The 20,866-nt window shown below is 37.5% G+C and overlaps 2 protein-coding genes across 2 annotated transcripts; one reads left to right on the top strand and one right to left on the bottom strand.

Moving 5' to 3' along the window:
* Positions 1–448: 448 nt before the first annotated feature.
* On the bottom strand, positions 449–12,607 carry LOC145469366 (pre-mRNA-splicing factor CWC22 homolog). The gene is made up of 26 exons (XM_081453066.1): positions 12,396–12,607; positions 12,215–12,291; positions 11,367–11,824; positions 11,088–11,151; positions 10,521–10,584; positions 10,300–10,364; positions 10,030–10,123; positions 9,283–9,357; positions 8,796–8,849; positions 8,494–8,568; positions 7,979–8,039; positions 7,739–7,842; positions 6,790–6,892; positions 6,062–6,124; positions 5,865–5,957; positions 5,629–5,713; positions 5,421–5,481; positions 5,128–5,205; positions 4,310–4,369; positions 4,103–4,195; positions 3,602–3,648; positions 3,428–3,508; positions 2,808–2,909; positions 1,496–1,611; positions 1,310–1,388; positions 449–878 (listed from the first exon to the last, which is right to left on the bottom strand). Exons 1-26 carry the CDS (start codon positions 12,435–12,437, stop codon positions 809–811), a joined length of 2,364 nt encoding a protein of 787 aa, XP_081309192.1. The 5' UTR covers positions 12,438–12,607; the 3' UTR covers positions 449–808.
* Positions 12,608–15,275: 2,668 nt separating this feature from the next.
* Positions 15,276–19,925, top strand: LOC145469212 (putative methyltransferase YdaC). Its single transcript, XM_081452904.1, has 3 exons — positions 15,276–16,773; positions 17,231–17,288; positions 17,988–19,925. The coding sequence occupies exons 1-3, from the start codon at positions 16,595–16,597 to the stop codon at positions 18,372–18,374; spliced, it is 624 nt and encodes a 207-aa protein (XP_081309030.1). The 5' UTR covers positions 15,276–16,594; the 3' UTR covers positions 18,375–19,925.
* Positions 19,926–20,866: the final 941 nt, after the last annotated feature.

Here is a 20,866-nt window from a genome sequence, read left to right as displayed (position 1 = left end):
TGTTTTGCACTGTTACGTGAAGCTTTGTCACCCGGCCGACTTCACGCAAACAATGTGAACTGTTCTATTGTGTATGGAAAGTCACGATATAGAACAGACCAGAACAGACCATTTGAACGAGTCCCTCTTTGCTCTTTCGTGCGCGACGCGAAAGAAGAAAACCTCGAGGAAAAAGTGACCGCGCGAGCTCCTGGGGGCGAGAAGGATTCTTGACCCCAGGATTTCGCGCGGCCATTTTTTCCTCGCGGTATATTTACGGTCACGCTCGAGGAATAAGCGAAAGAGGAACTACTTGACGTCTAAGCTCTGGTGAAATTGCGACAAAGACAGATAAAATGAAGGTATAAACACTTTTATGTACAGATCTCATAAAAACTACAGATTATTGTAAAGTGTATAACTGAAAGGTGATTTTCATGGCTGTCTTACCCCACCTCCTCCCCCCCCCCCCCTTCCCCCCGTCGCGTCGTCCTCTATTCGACAACCTTGAGAGTCGTAGGGCAAGTCACGAAGTCGATCCTTTGCTTCTATTTGCGTCAACGCCGCGGTCTTTTCGAACTTAGACAACGATGACGGAAGACAAAGGGACACTTCTGTGCCTTCTTCATCATACTATTCACTCGCTCCATAACTTTTCCATTCGTTTTGTAGTGTCTCTTATTGGAACTTTTAACACTCATTTTCTTGATCAACAAGACAAATGACAATGAGGTGAAAAGGGAGACGTCTGTGTCACAGATTTGTAATAACACCGTCAACTCTTGATGGCAAACTTGCAAAGTAATCATATTTTTATGGAATTTCAAGTTTATCGTCTTTTCTTGTGCTTTCTAGTATCTTTCTCTTTCCTCTTGGGAGCTGCTTGCTTCTTTTTGTGCCTAAAAACACAAGAAGGAAAAGAAACTTGCCATTTAATTAACTGAATCCACCACCGCACAAGTTATCTACCGGTCTGTCACGTTTTACAAGTTTCTGTTTTCTAAGAATAACTGTAGGCTTGTAGTCTAATTGTAGGAACAGTGGCTGATTATCAGTAGTGCTTGCCAAGAAACCACAAATACCATTCTGACCAAATTTTGAATCTTTTAGCAAGAGAATATGATCTGATAACCTCTTGTTTAGTCATTATGTTCTCTCTTTTAGTTGCCATTTCTTTGCTTTCCGCTCTCTTGACATTAAGATTGCCGACAGCAAATTCACAGAGAAGGAATAGAATTCAAAAAGAGCAATGGGAAAGCATGTAAACAAAAACAATAACAATAAGATAACAAAATAACGGGTTGCATCAGTATGTGATACATTCACTGACCGTTTCTTCCGATCATCGTCCGACGACTCTTGGGAAGACTCCGAGGATTCCGAGGATGATTCTTCCGAACTTGAGCTATCTGTTGTGCAACGAATGTACTATTTTTAGCTTACAACCAAACAAAAACTGAAACAAGAAAACAAAATAAATCACATCACTAGGGACTAAACTTTTTTTTCCACAAACCTTCACTACTGCTGCTGCTGTCATTGGAAGAATCCGAGTCACCGTCACTCGCCCCAGCCCTCTTCTGCGACATGATCATTTTTGGAGCGTTTTTCAGATGCTCTCTCAGTTCATCCCTGAAACAAAAAGGAAATGAATTTCCATCTGTACTTGATGATAAGCTTTACATCACGACCCAAATTTCGACAGTGAAGTAAATCAACTATTTGCTACCCTAGTAACGTTACAAGTCTAAACCAACAGGCGATATCTTGACAAAAATTGACAATATTCCTTGACCAAACTTTGCTGACTTTTCGTCTCGTCTTGAAATCCTTTCACTGACGTTACCACATTTCTAAATGGCAATAAATAAAACCAAACTCGTTTTCTGTTATATTTATAGATGGAGAACGTAGAATTGATAGCAAGCGCACACTGCCAAGTAACTCACTACCTACAACAGAATAGATAGTGAGTAGCGTAGCCAATCAGAGAACAGCATTTGTGATAGAACGCTAGTAGATTTTTACTAAAAGGTGATGACTGATTGAACTGATGACCGAATCAACTTTCACCTCAGAGAAATCGAGAGCGAAAACTTAAACTGGTTTAGTAGAGTTGTAAATGAACTGCACTCAAATAGTGATTTCCAATTTAACAAATGGCGATGTTTTGTCGTTTCTGGGAAGTTTCGGAGGGAAATTTTAAAATATTGCTGAAAAAAATTTTAATCATTACGCCGTTAGGCGACTAGCTTGCGAACGCAGACGTATTTCCAGCTGTCGCTTGTCTCCGCCGAAAATAATTATTTTCACATGTAATGAACTTCGTCCTCGAGTGTTCTTGTCTCGGGGTTCTCTTCCGACCCTTGGTCAATAAAACATACATTCCATCATGTTGGCTACATATTAATTAGTATTGAAATACTAATTACTGTTAAACTTGTTATTTATATTTTCCCCGTTTACGCTTCGAAATAGCGGGGTTCAAATGTGCTAAAATGCGAAGAAATAATTAGAAATCATTATTCGGAGAAAATTTAGAAAAATAAGTAGATTATTCGCTAGACTTGTCACAAGTCGACCTTCGCTTAGTCCTTCGTTTGATCATCGCCCTCGCACTACTAACTACTGAACAAAGCAAAGCACCGATAAAGAACAAAGTCTAAAATAAACTCCGTTAATACTGGGTTAAATAAATACCGCTAACCTACCGGGTGAGCAAAGTCTAAAACTGTAAGCACCGTTGACCTAGGGGCAGAACAAAGTCTGAAAGAAATAACGTCCATATCGAGTAACAAAGTGTGAGATACATGTAAGTTGATACATACGTGACACCACCCAGTCCAATAGAGGTGAAGAAGTTGATGGAAAACCGTGTATTTCGTGGATTATCTCGCGGGAAAATCCCTTCAAAATACTCTGCTAGGAATCTAACGAGGAAAGAGAATGAAAACAATTGTTATACACAAGAGACAAAAAAGAATTAGTGTTGGATATCAGGAGCTGATATTTTTCAAAGACCCGAAATTTCTTAAAACGCCCAAGCACAAGTGACAGATTGTAACCTTATAAATCACACCACAGAAAATTTTCTCTCCGCAAGTAATAAATATAGACGCAATAAATAGAAATGATAGTGCATAGTTAGTGTCAAATTCGAACAAGTGTAAACAGACGAGCCTGGAAACATTTTCTGCGTTCAACGCGCAGCTCTTATAGACTTTAACATTTAAAGAAACACGAAACATCTTTTGAAAGACATGTTTCGGCATAACCCATGCCATCTTCAGCTTATTGAAATTGAGCTGAATGATCCTCTCTATAAAGTAAATTACAAGTAGTAAAATTTGTTTCGTGTTTCTTAAATGTTTATTTAATCTCTGCAGATAATCTTGACTGATGAAAAAAAAATTGAAATAAAGAGCTAAAGGAGAAGCATTTTACTTACGGATCTTTAAGCCGTTCATTAAGTTTAGGAAGACCCATGTACTCCGCTAGCTCTTGGAACAAGATTTTGATGAAAACACGGCTAAAAATTGTAAGAAAACAGGAATGAGTGGAGAAATTTAAAGCATCACAGAAACAAATTATAAGTTTATCTTGAACTGAAACATGACAGTACCTGGAGGAAGTCGTGTCGTCTTCATTCAGTTTGATACAAGCCAGAACCTTTGAAAGACCGATAAAACTATTGTTAAATGGGATGCTATAGTGATCTAGGTTTAGTTTTGCCGAGCTCTACTTAAAAGTAGTGTTATGACAACTGAATAACATCTCGTCAAACACAACAAACCAAAACAATTCAATCAATCAATGAAAACTCAAAGCAAATACAAATAACTGAAGTTTTCACTTTATTTGCGAATGACAAAACGGCCGGAAGATCAAGGAAGCCTGAGAGAGATAAGTCTCGTGTAAATAAGCTCTAACCAATCAGAGTGAAGATATTGTTGCTTAGCCAATAAGAAACCACACCAAACCGACCTCGATTTGGCTGAGGCAACTTTTCCCGCCATTTTAGACACGTGCATGCTGTTGCTTTAAGTACAACGCAATTTTAAAAACCTTTCCTGCCTCACATCATTGAACCAGTTAACCATGAGTCCTAGCTTAGTACTCTTACCGTCCAGGGAATGGCATCCGTGAACAGAAGATGAGCAAAGAACTTGGCTACATTCCTCAATTTGTTTGTTTCAAGGCGATGGATTGATTCGTACTAAAAACAAAATCAAAACAACAAGGTCTGAATTTACAAGATAAGAAAAGACTCTATGTGGAAACCATGCACTGGCAAGAAACAAGCCCCTGCAGTTTTAATCTCAAAACTCACTTGTTCTTGAAATGCCTTGATGTACTCGTCCATGTATGCTTTATTGATCTGACAGAATCTCTAAAACAGATAGAGTAGAGAAGGTACGATAAAAATAGCAGAAAAGTTTGGTTAAACGGGTAAAGAAGTTATGATGGTGGAGGCTGCGTGGCCGAGTAGTTTAGGGCGTTGGATTTCCTGGTTCAAATCTTCTACCTCGCCTTAGCTGGCTATGTTCTCTTGTAGCTCCTTGCCTGCTCCCCGCCAAACTATGTCAATACCTCTCACCAGCTGTAATTCTTAACAAGTTTCTCTTCCATATGTGACATTTGATTGTTAATTTACAGTAACAGTAACTTTATTAATACATAATTCAAATTACAAGCCTTAGTAGCTCACAGCTAGCAAAGCTCTTCTAGTGGAGCTACTGTTACTTAATTTAAAAAAAGGGAAATACTTTGATACTCATAGTGGTAGAGAATGGAATGGACTGCTGACTTGGATGAAAGTGAGTAACCAAAGGCACATAAACAAGCCGGATTTTACTCAGAAAAATAAAATTTCAATGACCTCCCAGACACTGAGCTGTACAAGACCTTTGGTGAGCAAGTTTCATGTGACACTTGTCCTACAAGGCCCAATAATGCGGAAGTCATAAGTTTAAGATGTACATTCTGTAATGCTGAATGTAGAAGAGAATGTTAACTGCTACATGTACATATGATTTATTCTTAGACTTAATTTGTCACAAAGAGCACATCATACTGCAGCAAAATTCCCCACCCCACCCCCAGTAAGCAGTAGTCCCAGCAACAACATTCAAGTATTGTGTAACTAACCTGAGCCAACAGACCAAAGAACTTCTCATAAGATCTTTGCTGAGAACAGCAATCTATAATCATTGTACAAAACTCAGACTGTGGAAGAAAAAGAAAAAGAAAATTACTGAATTAAATCATTTAGTTTAAAGAGTTTCCTTAGTTGAGGAGTTAACATTTCAAAGGACATTCTTACAGGGTATTTCTCATTTTCCATAGAATAGATCATTACAGGTTTGGATACTCAGCAATTTATTGACTGTAACATCGAAACAACAATACCACGTACAATGCTCTAACGCTTAATGACTTACCATTTGTTCTGGTTTGATTTGCATCTTTAAAAGTTTGTGTGCACATTCTTCAAAGTCCAAACTACAAGAATGGAAAAAAATTAATCACAAATTGAGGAAGGACAAAGAGAAACAATGTTTGAAGGAAACTTTCTTCACTGTATTGCAACTACATAAGGTTCCAGGAATTCAGTTGGTGATGGCTATAGTAAAACTATGTTCACTGTACCTGGACTGTATAGTCAGATATATTGTTCGCCGTAAAGCCACAAGGTTTGTTTCGGTATGATCAATGATCTCCATTTTCTGTTCATCTGCCAAGAAAACAAAACAACTTGTCTGATGAATAACACTGTCTTGCTCCGCAGAAATTTCAATGTTATTTCATCCTGTTTTTAACAAAATAATTATTTTGGTTCCTAAATATCTGAGTAAATGAAAACATTGCTTGTACAATTCAAATACCTTTGTTTTCTCCTTCTTCATCATCATCATCATCTTCGTCGTCGTCATCATCATCACCTGAAGACTCATCTGAATCACCTTCACCTAGAATATCTGAGAAATAACAAAATTATTGCATTTTTAAGTATTTTAGTATATGCCTTAAATGTTCCATCAGGAAAAAATACAGTTACATTGTATACAAGTCATATGCCTACCTCTTTTGATTTCCTTGTATTTCTCTTCATTTTCCAAGAAATTTGGGTCAAACTTGAAGACATCTGAAGATTTAAGACAATACTACAATTGTACTCAACAGAGTTTCAGAAGCATGCAATATTATAAAACAGATAAGTTCTTTGTACAGCCAAACGTCTTTAATATGAGAGGTGCCTTTATCCTATTGATCTTGGATATCTGTTGTAATATTTCATGCACTGTCGGGTAAAGTTACAGATTCAAGAAAAGTGATCATGAATTTGATGATCGCATGATAAAATAAATCAAGGAATTGCCTAAAGTGTACTGTCTATTTTCAGCAAATTCTATGCTAGTTTGTTTCCTTTTTTTTCAGAGTTTCGTGAATCTCCATCGTACAAGTCCAATTTTGTTACAGCAAAGAATGTTGTCATCACATGACCACTTTTTCTTGAAACTAATGTCATGTGAAAAGCCTTAAAAAATCAATTTTCACAGATGTCTAGGATCAATAGTAAGTCTGTGAATGAAACCCTAGTGTGTGACCATTCAAATGAAAGCTATTGAGCAGTCCCCTCATGTGGTACTTGTTATGCCTTAAAAGCTGGTTTATTTGTTGTTTGTAGGACATAATTAAAGTTCAGTGTAGTTACAGTTTTGAACTGGGGCCCTTCTGAGAGTGAAAGAGCTGAAGTAAAAATGGATAGTTGAGAACCACATGGAAGATCTTAGCTGACGGCGCACATACTTAGAATGTCTTCCGAGTTTGATGTTTCCTCCAGCCGCAGTAAATGGGTTATTTGATCTTCTTCTTCCACAAGGTCAAGTCCTTCAGGAACTGCAGCATGATCCTATACAAAACACCAAAGAAATATTAACAGAAACATTTCATTAGTTAAACATATTTCTGTTAGGTTTTCAGTTGTACAGGTGTATTGTCTGAATGGGCAAATTTTACAATAATTTGTAAGAATGATATTCTAACGTGGCACCAACGTTTAAGGGACCTACAATAAAGAAATTGTTTATTCATGTATCAACCTCAATGTGATTTCTTTTGTTTTATCTCCCAAAGCCTTTGTGAGCCTTTTTTAGAATGGATATCATATTTATAAAGATGTATGGAAGCCATCAATCAAAAAAAAAAAAACTTGTTGCTAAACGAGAGTTTAACAACCCCATGGACAAACATGCTGTGAAAGTAGTGAAGAGCAAAGAAAAGGTCCGCCATTTGCCTCGCACTTCTTCCGAATAGCGTGGTATTTTCTTGCATGTAGTGGAGAAATCAGTGAATTGAAGTGATCGGTTGCAAATGACATTGTAAGCAGCTGTGCAGAGGAATGGAGGTTCCATGCCAGTTTAACTGCTCAAACAAAGTGCAAATAAAACACTTCAAAGAACTATTGGCGAGCAAGATTCAGGTATAGAACCTGAAGATGCAAACAAACAGCTCCTTTAGGAGCCACCACTTCTACCAAAAGCAATGATCAACAAAAGGTTTCAATATGCTTAATCTCTATTTACTGAAAGTTTTCAGTTCAATTTGTGACCCCAAGAAGCCAGTTTACTCCCTCTGAAAGCAATGGTCTCGCGTATAAGCTGCACCAGCGATTTTTGGCCCAAAACTTAAGCAAAAAGGTGCGGCTTATACACGAGTCTTTATGGTATATTGAAATTTGGCCTACTGAGATGAATACCTTAAATCCGTCCTTTCTTATTGCAAACATGACTTCAATCATGTACTGGACTCGCTTGTCGATTTCAGCACTGTGGAGAATGTTTCGAAGCCTTTCAAATACACCTGAGGAGAAACAAAATCAAAGCATTGAGAAATTAATTGGTTACAAAGTGCAAAACACACAAGCAAAACCCTTTATCTGAAATAAAATCAAAATGCTGTCAATTTTTTCTGTATTCATATCAGGCATGTTACATACCATGAACACCTCTTGCAGATAATTCAGTCAGTTTCATTCCTACTTCCTTCAAGAACCCAATCTAGAATTCAAGCATACAAGAAAAAACAGAAATATTATGTACCTGTAATAAGTATTTAATTCCAATAGCACAATGACAGATGCAAATGTGGCATTGATCCACCTGAGTTAAAACTACTGAAAAGCCGAATGAAAAAGTTAGGCACATGTATGGTTTCAAAACATCTTCAAATGTGTAGGAGGTTTGATGGCCTACAGAAATGCTTCCAACTTTAGCCAAAGCTTGAGTGCTGTGTCCTTGGGCAAGGCTCAAAGCATCAAAGAATTTTCTTCATGACACTTTATGTTACCACAATGGAGTTATGTGCAAGGGTCAATCATCGAATACTGGATCATGCCCAAGACATTTTTACTTTACAAATGAAGTAACAATCATGCCCTTTGCTCCTCTTCAAATTCAGAAAAATGATGTGAGTACATTTGTAGCTCTAACAATCAATACAGTTGCCACTCACCGCAACCTCCACACTATCATCTGTGGGTTTGTGTATAAGCAGTGTCAGAATTTCTAATGCTAAAATCTCATGGGCCTAGAGAAAAGAAAGAAAGCGGAATACACTAGTAAGAACAGATAATACTGCAATTTAACAGTACATAATTTTCAAAAACAAAACCCAAGTAGTTCAGATATTAGACACAAATTGCATAGATAATACAAGCATTTATGGAGAGAGAAATATCAGCGTTAGAGCAACCAGCTCTAAACATAATTTATAATGCACATGTATACATGTAATGTACAGCATATACTACTCACTACTTGTTGATTGACCAAGTGAGCAATGAACCTTGTGGAGGACAAGCACAGAGTCTGTAGAAAACAAAAAAAGATGTATTTATCATTTCCTGCCGTGGGAGTTGTGCTGGTATTTGATAAGTACAGTTGCCTCTGTAGGTGTGTTCCTAAAAAATGAAATCATAGTCTGACTTATTTCCAAGAGAGTGTACACTGTACAGAATGGTTACTTGTCATTAATATTGGGTGACCTGACAAAATGGTGGAGATCCCTATTAGATGCATTAAAATCCCTTCCAGTGTGGTGTAACAATAAGTGATGGCACTGTTGAGCATTCGGGCTTAAAAAAAGTCAAGATTTCAATTGACTCATCTGTTATTTAATCATTCTTCCCTCTTTTGCAAGGATTTACCATGGAAAGTTTCATTCAACAGTGTGTATGTTACATAGAATGATGTGAATTTGAATTAAGGAGCACAATATGCAGACTTATAAATGTATGTGTACCTTATCATTTCTTCTGTATGCTCGTCTGAACTGCAGCACAAGCCGACGCAGAAGAAGTTCTCCATTTTTGGGAAACTGTTTACAGAGAAAAGAAAGAAATTTTTCAAAACCCTATCTTTGTTATGGACTAGCAATTGTCTACAACAGTTCAAACCACAGTAGTCATACAGTGTTTTACACAAAGTCATGTAATCTCACTTAACGGGGCTATGTCACAGATGACGCACTCTAAAAAGTTAAGCCTCCAATTTTTTAGAAGTCAGTCATTTGCAGTCTGTCTCAATCTTGCCCAATCATAATCATCCCTGCTATGACTCTTTTGGGTTCATTGCAACCTCTGAGGTGTTTTATTAACCTAATTAATAATTATCTTCAGGTGGTCTATGATCTGAAGGAAATTTTAAACACAGCAAAAAAAGACTGGATATGTTGCAACATTTTTTCCCTTAAATCATTGATGTTGAATAACACTTCATGAATAACAGCTCAGTTTTAAATGAAGTTTAGACTGCATCTAAAAACTTAGACCTGGTCTAGACAATTGTTCCACCATGAGTAAATTCATCCAGATAATCAATCCAAAGACAAACAAGATAAGAGAACCACCTTTTAACAAGGTCATAAGACAGTCAAATGCTTCACTAAGAAACAGACATATCTCTGAATGCAAGCCATTGCTGCCATGTATAACCTTTAACAATGACGAACTAATGATTTTGCTCAGATTCAACAATAAGTCAGACAAACCTTTGTGTTCAGAATGGCCACAAGTGCAGCATAGACATGTGTGAACGTTGGTGACGCCACCTGGGCTCGCATGATTGACTGACACAGCACTCCTCTGCAACAAGAAAATCAACAACTTCAGTGGGAAATCTTCAAGTCAGAGATTTATAAACCCTGTGCAGCACACCAGACAAGTTTTGCCACAACACTGTAAAATTCCTAAGTTCACACCTTCCAGAATCGCACAAATTAACAGGGAGGAGGGAGAATTAGCTATAAGTTGGGTCTTACCTTCCTCTAACAACATTTTCCTGGAAAAGCTCTCTTACGATATTACCAATATTTGATATATTGACCTAGGACGAAAATAAAGACAATTAAAGCCTACGAATACAACTTTCCTAAAGATGTACACCTATATTGTCTAGGATATAACCAACAACAAACACTGAAAGAAAAATGAAAAAAGCTGTTGTTAATGATTGCTTTAGTTACTTCAAGTGAATTCATACCTTGTTGACAAGACCATTTATACTTTTCTTCAAAGCTTCCCAACTGAGACGCTGATAGGCTTCACTGAAATCAATAACATATTATATAAAACCCATGGATACTGTTCATAACATTATATTAATTTTTTTTATAATTCACTTTATTTTCAAATATGCAATAAAAATACAAAAGTTACAACTGCAAAATTTTGTGGATCTGTTTTGACAAAGAAAACTGTATTTTTCAACCACAATGGTAACAGAAAACTAATTAATGAATTTAACAAACATCCTACAGAGTTCTAAAAAAGTAGCAGCCTTCCAAAAGTAGTGATTAAATTTCATTATTTTCCAACAGATTTATCCCTTTCTTCTCTATTGCTAATATATATTGAAAAAATATTAATTTATTAAGAAGGATTCACCACATAGGGTACATGTCTTAGCTACCTGAGACTAACAACCCATCAAACTTACTACCCTCCAAAAGTAGATGGGGACAAGAAGAGAAAAAGAGTCAGACTTATCGGAATGGACCAGTAAATCTGAAAGTAACAAGGGTTGTTACTTTACGGTGTGCCAACATACCTGCTCTTATCCTCAATACTTTCTTGCATCATCTTGAGTCTTGCTGGCGGAATGTACGCACCTCCTAAAACAGAGAAAAATGAAATACTATAAGTTGGGTTTAACTATATTAATAAAGTCAACCAACCTACATGTACTAGACCTGTAACCAGCCAAAAAGTGAGCACAGAAAAGCAGTTAAGTTATTTAACTAACATGCTGGCAAAAGCCCGTGCACAATACATTATTGTTCTACTAATTCAGCTGTGAAGTACAATTATCTACAAACAGCTATTGTACCTGTTCTTGTAAGAAGTGGGTTATTGGGGTTTGCCTTTTTCTTAGCACGCTCATCTGTCTTTTCACTATTCTCTTCTGCTCCAGCTGTTTCTATTCTTTTGTTGCTGTCCTGTGCATCATCTTTCTCCAGTCTTTCTTCATGGCTGCAGTTGTCATGTCTCTCATCATCTGAAGGTGTATCCCATCTTCTTCTTTCAGGTCTATGTTCTCTTCTTTGCCTCCGATCATCAACTCCTTTATCATAATCCCCATCATCTTCACTTCCACGTCTTCTCCTTCCATGTCTCTCTCGATCCCGGCGCCTTTCAGAATCATATTTACTTCTTTCTTTTCTCCTATAAGACTTTCTACCGCCATCACTATCACTTTGCCGTGTTCTTCTACGATATTCCTTGTCATCATCATCCTTATCATCATCACTCTTCTGTCTGTTTTCTTTGTCTTCTCTACTTCTCTTTCTAAAGATGCAACAACAACTAAATTGCTTAGGAGTTAAGCCAAAACATTACTGTAAAACCTCTTGTAATTATTTCTACCTATGTATTTATGGTCCACCAAGGATAGAGGGTGGTAAAGTGTATTTTCATGATTGGTGAATGGTCTTATTTTTCTCCCTGAAATGTGACATGGCTAGTGTTTTTTATTACTATTTTCCTTTGCTTCCAAATAGCTGCAATGAATACGAGCAGAGGAAACTACAAAATGGACTGTTTTGAAAATTCTAACCAATAAAAAATGAAGCACAACATACATTACAAGATTTTGACCATTACATATGTACTTCTGCTGTATTTAAACTTATTATCTTTGTATTAGAATCGAATTTAACAGTTCATTCGTATACTTACTTCCTCTCATATGGCGATCTTGATCGAGACCTTGATCTCGCCACTCCAGTGCTGGGTGAGTTCGAATGTGTTACGGGCTTACCATCAAAAACAAGAACAGACATTACATAAAGTTAATCAGAACTTATTATAACTGAACGCTCAAGCCTTACGACTTGTAGCTGCGAATTCTAAATCTCACCTGGACAACACTTCGTATTCTCGAACGTTCAACCTCCGCCATGATGCCTATATTTGTTATAAAAGCTTTTCAAACAGTTTATAAAAGGATAGAGTATTTATTACATACGTAAACTTCTTTCTTTGAGCAATTCCTTGCTAATTTACTATGGCTAAACGTTTCGATGATTCTTCTTGTTCTTAAACTGGGTAGCCGCGCCTTAACTCTGCTGAGTAAGACTAAAGAGTCGGAGGGGATAGCGCGAAGCCCGGGGGGTACTGCCATATGTGGGCTACACAGGTATGTGCCGCTGTGAAGGATATTTTTTACTCTAGCATAGTATATAAATCAGAGCGTTTGGATCTAAAATAGGGTATCATTTTTCACGAAACCGACCGGTTGGTTGAAGATTTTATCTAAACTGAGGAAACCAGAAATTGCCACTCAAATATATAAAAAAAAATGAAATCGGTAAGTTTTAATTTTGCAACTCAGCCTCAACAGCGTCGATAGATGACTGTCATAAAACACTACTGGATATTATTAACTGTCAAAAATCGGGATTCAGACGGAAATCGGTGGTTTTACAATCTCGTTCCTAGAGCCTTCGTTACCCTTATCGGTTTCCCGTTCCGCTGGACAAGGGTAACGAGGGCTCTGGGAACGAATTTGGTGGTTTTCATACTGGTTACTCGACAGGCAGCCCAAGCTCTCTCTATGAAACACACAACCAACACAATATGGCATCGAATTATAAGGGTTTATACGGGATTTTCTACAAGATATCCATGGAGATAGTTGAAAGTGAAAATTCTCAATAAAAATGGCTTACCTTGTTCCATGCATGTGTTGTTTGCTCCTGGTATGGTTATTTAACAAATTTAACTTGATTCAATCGACTTTTTTGAATTCCGGTTTTCCCTTCATAAAGAGAGGACAAGCTTGTCCTCTCTTTATGATATTGTGTGTTTCATAGAGAGAGCTTGGGCTGCCTGTGGTTACTCTAGTATAGGGTAGCAAAATTCAGCTAAACTAGCTCTGCTATAGGCTATGGGTTCCAGGGTCCCAGCGGCACATCCCCACCCAGAAGTTCCTAAAGTAACCCCCCCCCCCGGGGGGGCGGAGAGATCACGGTCGGAGCTAACCATATAATAACCTATGATAAGACGTTCTCTTTTGGCGAAAGAAAGAGCGTCTCATCGTAGGGTAGCCATATAATAATAGAAAATAAAATTTTGAAAAGTGACAGAGCATTATTGTGCCCTTGGGACATGTGTCCCCAATAACAGGAATCCCATTCTAAAGAATACCATAGTCTTGCAACCGTGAGCAGCAAAGATAGCGAGGGTTGTTGAGTTATTCAAGAACTTGTTAGTTAAGAATACATACATACTACATACATACATACTTTATTTGGTCTCGCAAGTTAGAGCATCTGGCAGCCGTTGGCTATATTCGAGAACCCAAGGGGATTACAGGGCGCGTAATATTGGTGAGCGATAAATAGTTCTTGATTTATGTAAACAAAGTAACAAGCTTATTTAGCAGCCGAAAACTGACTTTCATATCGAGCAGGTGCGAAAGTTACACGGAGCGGATCAACTGGGATCGCTCATTTAAAAAGAATTGTGCCTTTTTCTTGATCATGGGTAGTTGCCTTTCTTATTTAAGGACGTTCACGCGAAAATGTTCCATCATTGATTTTTTTCTGAGACTTTTACCACTGTAAGATGATGAGCTAGTTATGTCCGAAATGTAAAAAAAAAAAAAAAAAATGGGGGATCACCGACTTCGTTTTGGAGAGTGTCTGTAAGCCCAAAAATATTGCAATTTGATCTTTGAAGTGAAGTGTTCTCTGCCAAATATTGTTTGAGTGGACCTATTAAGTGAATTTAGTCAACTGGTGAGGTTCCTAACAAGTTCACATTTTGCAACCATAGTTTAATGCGCGTTGCAGCCGCAAGATGGCAGGATTCGATGTCTCGTGAACTGAAATCTTGAATTTTTTTTTTAACTTCCCACATTGATTTTTTGTTCATTTTTGGACAATGTGGAGATAATTGTAAATAAAATCTGTTTCTGTAAAGAAAAGTAGGGGACACCGAACGTCCAAGATCGTTAAATTCAGGCAAAGCTATAGCAATGGCCATCTGCCCTATCATTGTTGACATTCATCATTTTTCATTTTACTACTTAGCGCGCGCTCTCATGCATAACGTGGCGTGTGAATTTGCGTGCGCAGAAACAATTAGCGTGAACGTCCTTAAGGTGGCCGAACACAATTTCGCGCGCGCTTTTGCTGATGCAATTCAGCGCGCGCACAAGGATTGCAAAAAACAAACGTGCCGTCAATAGAGCGATTATTTTATTTACTCAACACCCGGAGTATCTGTGCTATTTCTCTCTATAATTGAACGCAGCGTATTGATGGCTTTAGTCTTTTATTACAAAGATATGTTAGAAAAGGTAACGATGCAAAGAACCCAGCAATTCTCAGCTTTTTCTTTGTTACCGAAAGAACCCAGTTAAATCCAGCGCATGCGTAGTAAGTCAAAAAATTGCGATTGAAAATTGCACTCTCGGAAATACGCCTATTTTTCGAGAATCACTCATTAGAATTTCACGAAATTTGGCACGAAAATACTTTAGGAAATAAGTAACAGGAGTATTGAAAATAATTGAACTTTAACAAAGGAAATTCTAGATATTCCAGTAAACCTTCAACAAGAGATAATTAAAGATCTCTCTGTTAAATTATTAGCAAAATGGTGTTAACTTGTGAGAATAGTTACAAGCTTGTTGCATGCAAATTATAAAGAACATCTAATGACTAGATTTTCTGCAAATAAACAAAACTAATTTTAAAGGCCTGTTTATATTTATTAATGTTGCCATGGCAACCGCACATACGTCAGCTTAACCATCAAAAAACCAAAGTTTGTGTTGTTAACTAGCTTGCTGCCATTATTGACGACTGAGGGATCAAGGGTCTTAGAGAAAAAGGTGAATGAAACACAGGTATCAAAAACTGTGTTCAGCCACCTTAAATCAGTGATCATAGTTGATCCAGTCCGAGTTTTGCCCGTGCCCTTTCAGAGCTAGAGGACTAGAGCAGCAATTTGCTGGTCTATAGAAACGGGTGAAACTTCACCGAAGGACCCGGTGGGGGGAGTCCCTCCATGTAGAATGGACGGAGTAGACTCTTCACAGCCCTCTATTTTCACGCATTTTTATTCAACCGTTGAACAGGCGGATATAATCAGGACGCCAGTGTAGATACCTGGAGACTTGACAGGGTGGTGGTGGGGACCAAGTAGCTTGCTTCACTCGCCTCCCCACCCCCACCCCCATGTGCTTTGTGTTTGCTCGCTCACTTTTTCTTTCGTGTGCATTGAAAAATAATAGAGGGGCTGTGAACAGTCTATGGACGGGGATACCTATCGTACCTTTTGGGGGTTAAAAAAGGGGGTTCAGTACCTCTTAGGGTTTTTAGCTGCAAAAGGTCCACAGCAAGAGCTTTTATGGTACCTTTTTGGGTACTGAGCTGAAAAAAGTCAGTGTCAGTTTATGTGTTGCTTTAGAACTGGTGCCTCTTAGGGGTGAAAAAACACATTTCAAGCCACGCCCACAAAATAGGATCTTGGTACTTCTTGGGGTTTCTTTTCTTTCTGATGAGCACCCCCATCCTTCTTATATGGGATTCCCCACCCCCTCCCCCAAATGGGCGAAAGAATCAGCAATACTTGTAGATTGCTTCGAGACAATGCAACTGGCTGATCCTGCCAAGGCCATTGCTACTCTTACTAGCAAATTCTTTGCAAATTTGTCAATGGCATTTCAGTGTTAAAAACCACTAAACCTTTCACAGGTTTATTGCTTTTGTAGTGTGAAGCTTTCTCAAAATTGGGCAGGTGATATTCTTGTACTTGTCACTGAATTTCCCAGATTAGGAGGGAATAGAGTAACTTTATTTTTAATGAGTGATATGTTTTTGTATTTGAGGGCAGGGGAAGGGGGCATATACTCTTTTAGGAGGCCAACAGGAGACAAGACACATCATTGTGCAAAATTGGTGACCTTGATTTCAGTCATTTAATTTTGGCATATTAGATCTGTATATTACAAATATTTTAGTAATAGTTGTATCTCGTGATCCAAACTCTTTTTAACAAGCAGCAGTATTTTTCCAGGCAAACCTTCAGAAGTATAATGGTGTCCTAATGTCAAAAGCTGTAGAAAACCTTGATATTCAGCCTGACGATAATGTTCTTGAAGTGGGATTTGGTTCTGGAGGTGGACTGACTAGTGCATTGAAGAAAGTAGAACAGGACAATGGTAAAGTGTACGGCATTGACATATCTGAACAAGTGGTAAGCTGTCAGGTTAGGGAGCATGATGAGTAAAATGCTTCTCTGTGATTGGATACTTGAGCAAGATAGGTGGGGCTAACTCTTGCCAGCTCAGGAACTGTCACTCTGCCCCAAAGGAAAAATGGTGTTATTTATGAAGCCATTCTCTTCAATCCCTTTTTGACCAGGACTGTGCAGAGAAGATTGACATTCCCGACATGCAAAAATAAAAGTGTGATCACATGACTTGTATGATCACAAGTGTGATTCCAAGAGTGATCACACATAAGTGTTATTCACATGTGTGATATTTTAAATGAAGTGTGAGTCACACAAAAATCACACTAAAATGACACTAAAATGACACTTTTTCACACTTCAAATCACACTTCAGCAATGTGCGATATACAGAACAGATGTTCAATTTTGTGTGATTATAGATTTCCATTGTGCCTTGTTCATTTGAAGTTTAAGATAACTAGGTCAATATACTTGTAATGTATCCAGTCTTTGCACTTCTATCTTTTCCAAAGAAAGTGTGCTGGGCCCCTCTGAGCTTCAAAATGTAAGTGGTCCTGCCGGGGGGAGGGGGGTTACTTTGGGAATTTCTGGGTGGGGATGTGCTGCTGGGAACCTGGAACCCTTAGCCTATACCAGAGCTAGTTCAGCTGAATTTTGCTAACCTATACTAGAGTAAACTCCCCAAATCCCCCCATCTATCGACAATGTTGAGGCTGATTTGCTTAAATTTAAACTTGCCAATTTGATTTTTTTTTTAGTGACAATTCCTGGTTTCCTTACTCAAGATAAAATCTTCAACCAACCAGTGTCTTCAATCACTCAGTTTCTTTTTAAAAACTTTTTTCTTTCATGTCTTCTTCTGTTACTTTATTTCAATTGAGTTAAACCTAATTCCGTGCGTCCTAAGATAGGGTCTTAGTTTTCATATTGTTTGAAAGCTAAGGTGGGTTCTGAGTTTTCATAGTAAGATGGGGTCTTAGGTCTTAATCTTAGAGCGACTGTTTTCCTTTTCCTTTTCCACAAAAATGGATTGGCTTGGGCAGATGGAAACGAAACATTTTATGGGGATGGCCTAGGTTGCACACATAACTATTGTCTACGATGATCTAAAGTAATAACCATTATAAATTATCAGACTAAGTTCTCCTTCGGTTACATTATGTATGACATTTCATATATAAGCTTATTTACTTGGTTGGTCACTCTGATCTTTATAATTATTTAACTTTTTTGCCTATAATAGGTTCACCTAGCCAAGAAAAACTTCAAGTCTTCCATAGAGAGGCAGGAACTTGAAATTCATTTAGGAAGTGTTATGGAACTTCCATATAGTGACAACTTCTTTGAGCGAGTGTTCCATGTAAACTGTTACTATTTTTGGCCTGATCTGGATCAAGGCATTTCTGAACTGGGGAGAGTCATGAAAACAGATGGTTTGATGGTCTCTACATTTGTTCGAGACAAACTCAATGATTTTTCTAAGAATGGGTTGTTTAAATATGCACCTCACTGGTCACCAGAAGTTTACATTGCTAAGTTGTCAGAAGGAGGATTTAGCAATGTCTCCATAGGAACTAAGAAAACAAAATCTGGATTTGCTTTTCAAGTTATTTATGCCTCAAAATCATAAGAAATTATATAATCTAACCCAGACCTTAAACCTTACCCTGTTTTCTACATCATGTTGCAGAATGTTGAACTGACATTCTAGCATATTGGTTTTATGGCCAAGTTTGTTTTCCACCAAAACCTGGAAAAATTGGAAACCCAACATAAGTGTGAAAGTAGCAGACTTCTCAGGAAACTTTGCCATTTGTTGCTTTGTTTCAATCCTAAATTTTATTACGCTTTTTAAAGCTTTTTTAGGACTGAATCTGTAGAGTGTATACTTTTCTTCAGGAAAATGATACCAGTCCATTGTTAGGTAGGTAGGTGGCTGTGAGTTGTCTTTATTTATACACGAAAAGGAAAGAAAAAGTAGATCTTTGTCAGGGCTGTTGGAATCCACAAAGAAAAATTGGGGGTAGCCACACATTTTTACGAGATAATTAGCCTTGAATCTCAACAAAAATTCTGAAAAAAAGAAAGAAAGGATATTTCTTCACAGATTTCCTTAGAATTCGCATTTATATACCAAAAAGTGAACATGTTTATAAAGATCTTAAGACTACTTGGTTAAAGGTAACATAAAAACCATTCTTGATATGTTTATCAATAACAAATTGTTGCAACAGCGCTTTTAGGGTCTCTAACAGCCTTTGTCTGGTTCAGTTGAAATACAGTCTAAATAGCTTTTACTCATAACTAAAAACTAATCATGTGTTGAATAGGCTTGCCACTTCCATTTCATAAAATAAAATGTGGGGGTAACCACGTGTTTTTTAAAGTTATTCATCCTTTTAAAAAACTTTTTGTGCCCGTTAAATTTTTTCCTGTCACCTCCCCAGTAAGAGAAACATTTCCGCCTCTCTTGCTTGTGTTGCGCGCACACTACGCCCTCTCCAGGTACATGTTTACAACTGGATTTTAGTACAATTTTCAACAGATAACAGCTAGTTTTTCAGCTGGAAGCCATTAACAGTTTGTGGTTAATGATACAATGTTATTCTCGTGTTCCTGCTTTAGGTACAGGTTCATTAAACTTGATTTGGTCACAGCAGGAAAATTTTGCTTTTATTTTAGTCGTGTACTTGCTAGCATAGGGAAGCGTAGTTGATTACATCAATGCCAATCCTAGCATGTGCATGCCGGTTAAACTATGCCTTGCGTGATGTGCAGAACGTGCGCACACTAACAAAAGTACTGATTGATGTGCACACTTGCGCGTGTTGCTAAGGAGTTGAAATTTCACTTGCATCAGCCTGAGTGTAGAAAATTTAAACACTTCAACAACTTGAAAATTTGGTTACATTTCAGTTGTTTTTTGCTTTGTTTCACAAAATTCAGCGTAAAAAAGTAAGCAAAAACAAACTAAGAGAATATACTGTAAGCAGGTTCTTAATCCCCTAGGTTCTTACACATGAGTTTTTACTGTATAAAAACCCTTCAATTTTTAATAAACATCAAGCTTGGATCAGCCACCCAGTCAAAGAAATCATGATCACACAACTAACTCCATTTTATAACCATTTATTGACAGTCAACATAATTATGATATGTGTACAAGCAGTTGTGTAATGAGGTATCTGATATGAAAAGCACGCTGTGAATAGCTGTAAGCTGTACTTGCCCTTGATAGCTTTATACTACATGTATTGTGCTGATTATGTCTAAGATATCTAATTTAATTTCCTATCACGAATTACATAGCTAAATAGAGCAATAGTGATACTAATTCACTGATATGATACAGATAAATATATTTGTTACGAATGTTTGCATATTGATGAACTCTTTCTTCACAACAGTTGCAACTTCATTGAATGTTTAGAGATACATATAAGGACTAAACAGTGAAATAATGCTATTCTTGGAGTGCTAAGAAACATTTCCTACCCATTATTGAAGGTGAATAAACTGCAGTCTTCAAGTGTAATGTTCAACAGATAATCAAAAACAAAACAGATGTCAAAAACAAAAGTGACATCTTTTTTGGTAAAATACCTCAGTTTAATTCTTTGGCTACATACTTGGAAATCACAATATCAAAAGAGTAAAGGAACCTCCTAGACTCACTCCTCTTGCAGCTTGTGGTTTATTTAAATTGTGGTCTCTGAGATCTTGTCACTGACTGCAGTTAAATCTCAATATCCACCCAGAAATATCACTATGGCTCACTTGAAAAATTTTTCACTGTAACAGCTGGCAACAATAGAATTTACTTGACAATTTTTAAGAATTCTTTTTGTGAAACTAAAAATAACAACTTAACACCATAAATAATAAAAGCAACCTTACGGCAATAAAAGCATTGGCTAGTTGCATTCATTTAATACACAGCCTGTGTAGTTCGAAGTTTCATTAACATGGGGTGAAGGCCACAAATAATTCCTGGATGATAGCCATGAATGGACACTCCCTTCTTCCGATTAAGTCTCACAGCTATGGCAGTCATTTTTGCTCTCCACTCGTTTTTTGGCTTTGTGCCAATTAAATTGCCAGCACAGGTCTTAAGACAAAATT

The sequence above is a fragment of the Orbicella franksi genome, chromosome 15 (assembly GCF_964199315.1).
Source record: "Orbicella franksi chromosome 15, jaOrbFran1.1, whole genome shotgun sequence".
Classification (NCBI taxonomy): domain Eukaryota; kingdom Metazoa; phylum Cnidaria; class Anthozoa; order Scleractinia; family Merulinidae; genus Orbicella; species Orbicella franksi.
This window is presented reverse-complemented; position numbering and strand designations above follow the sequence as displayed.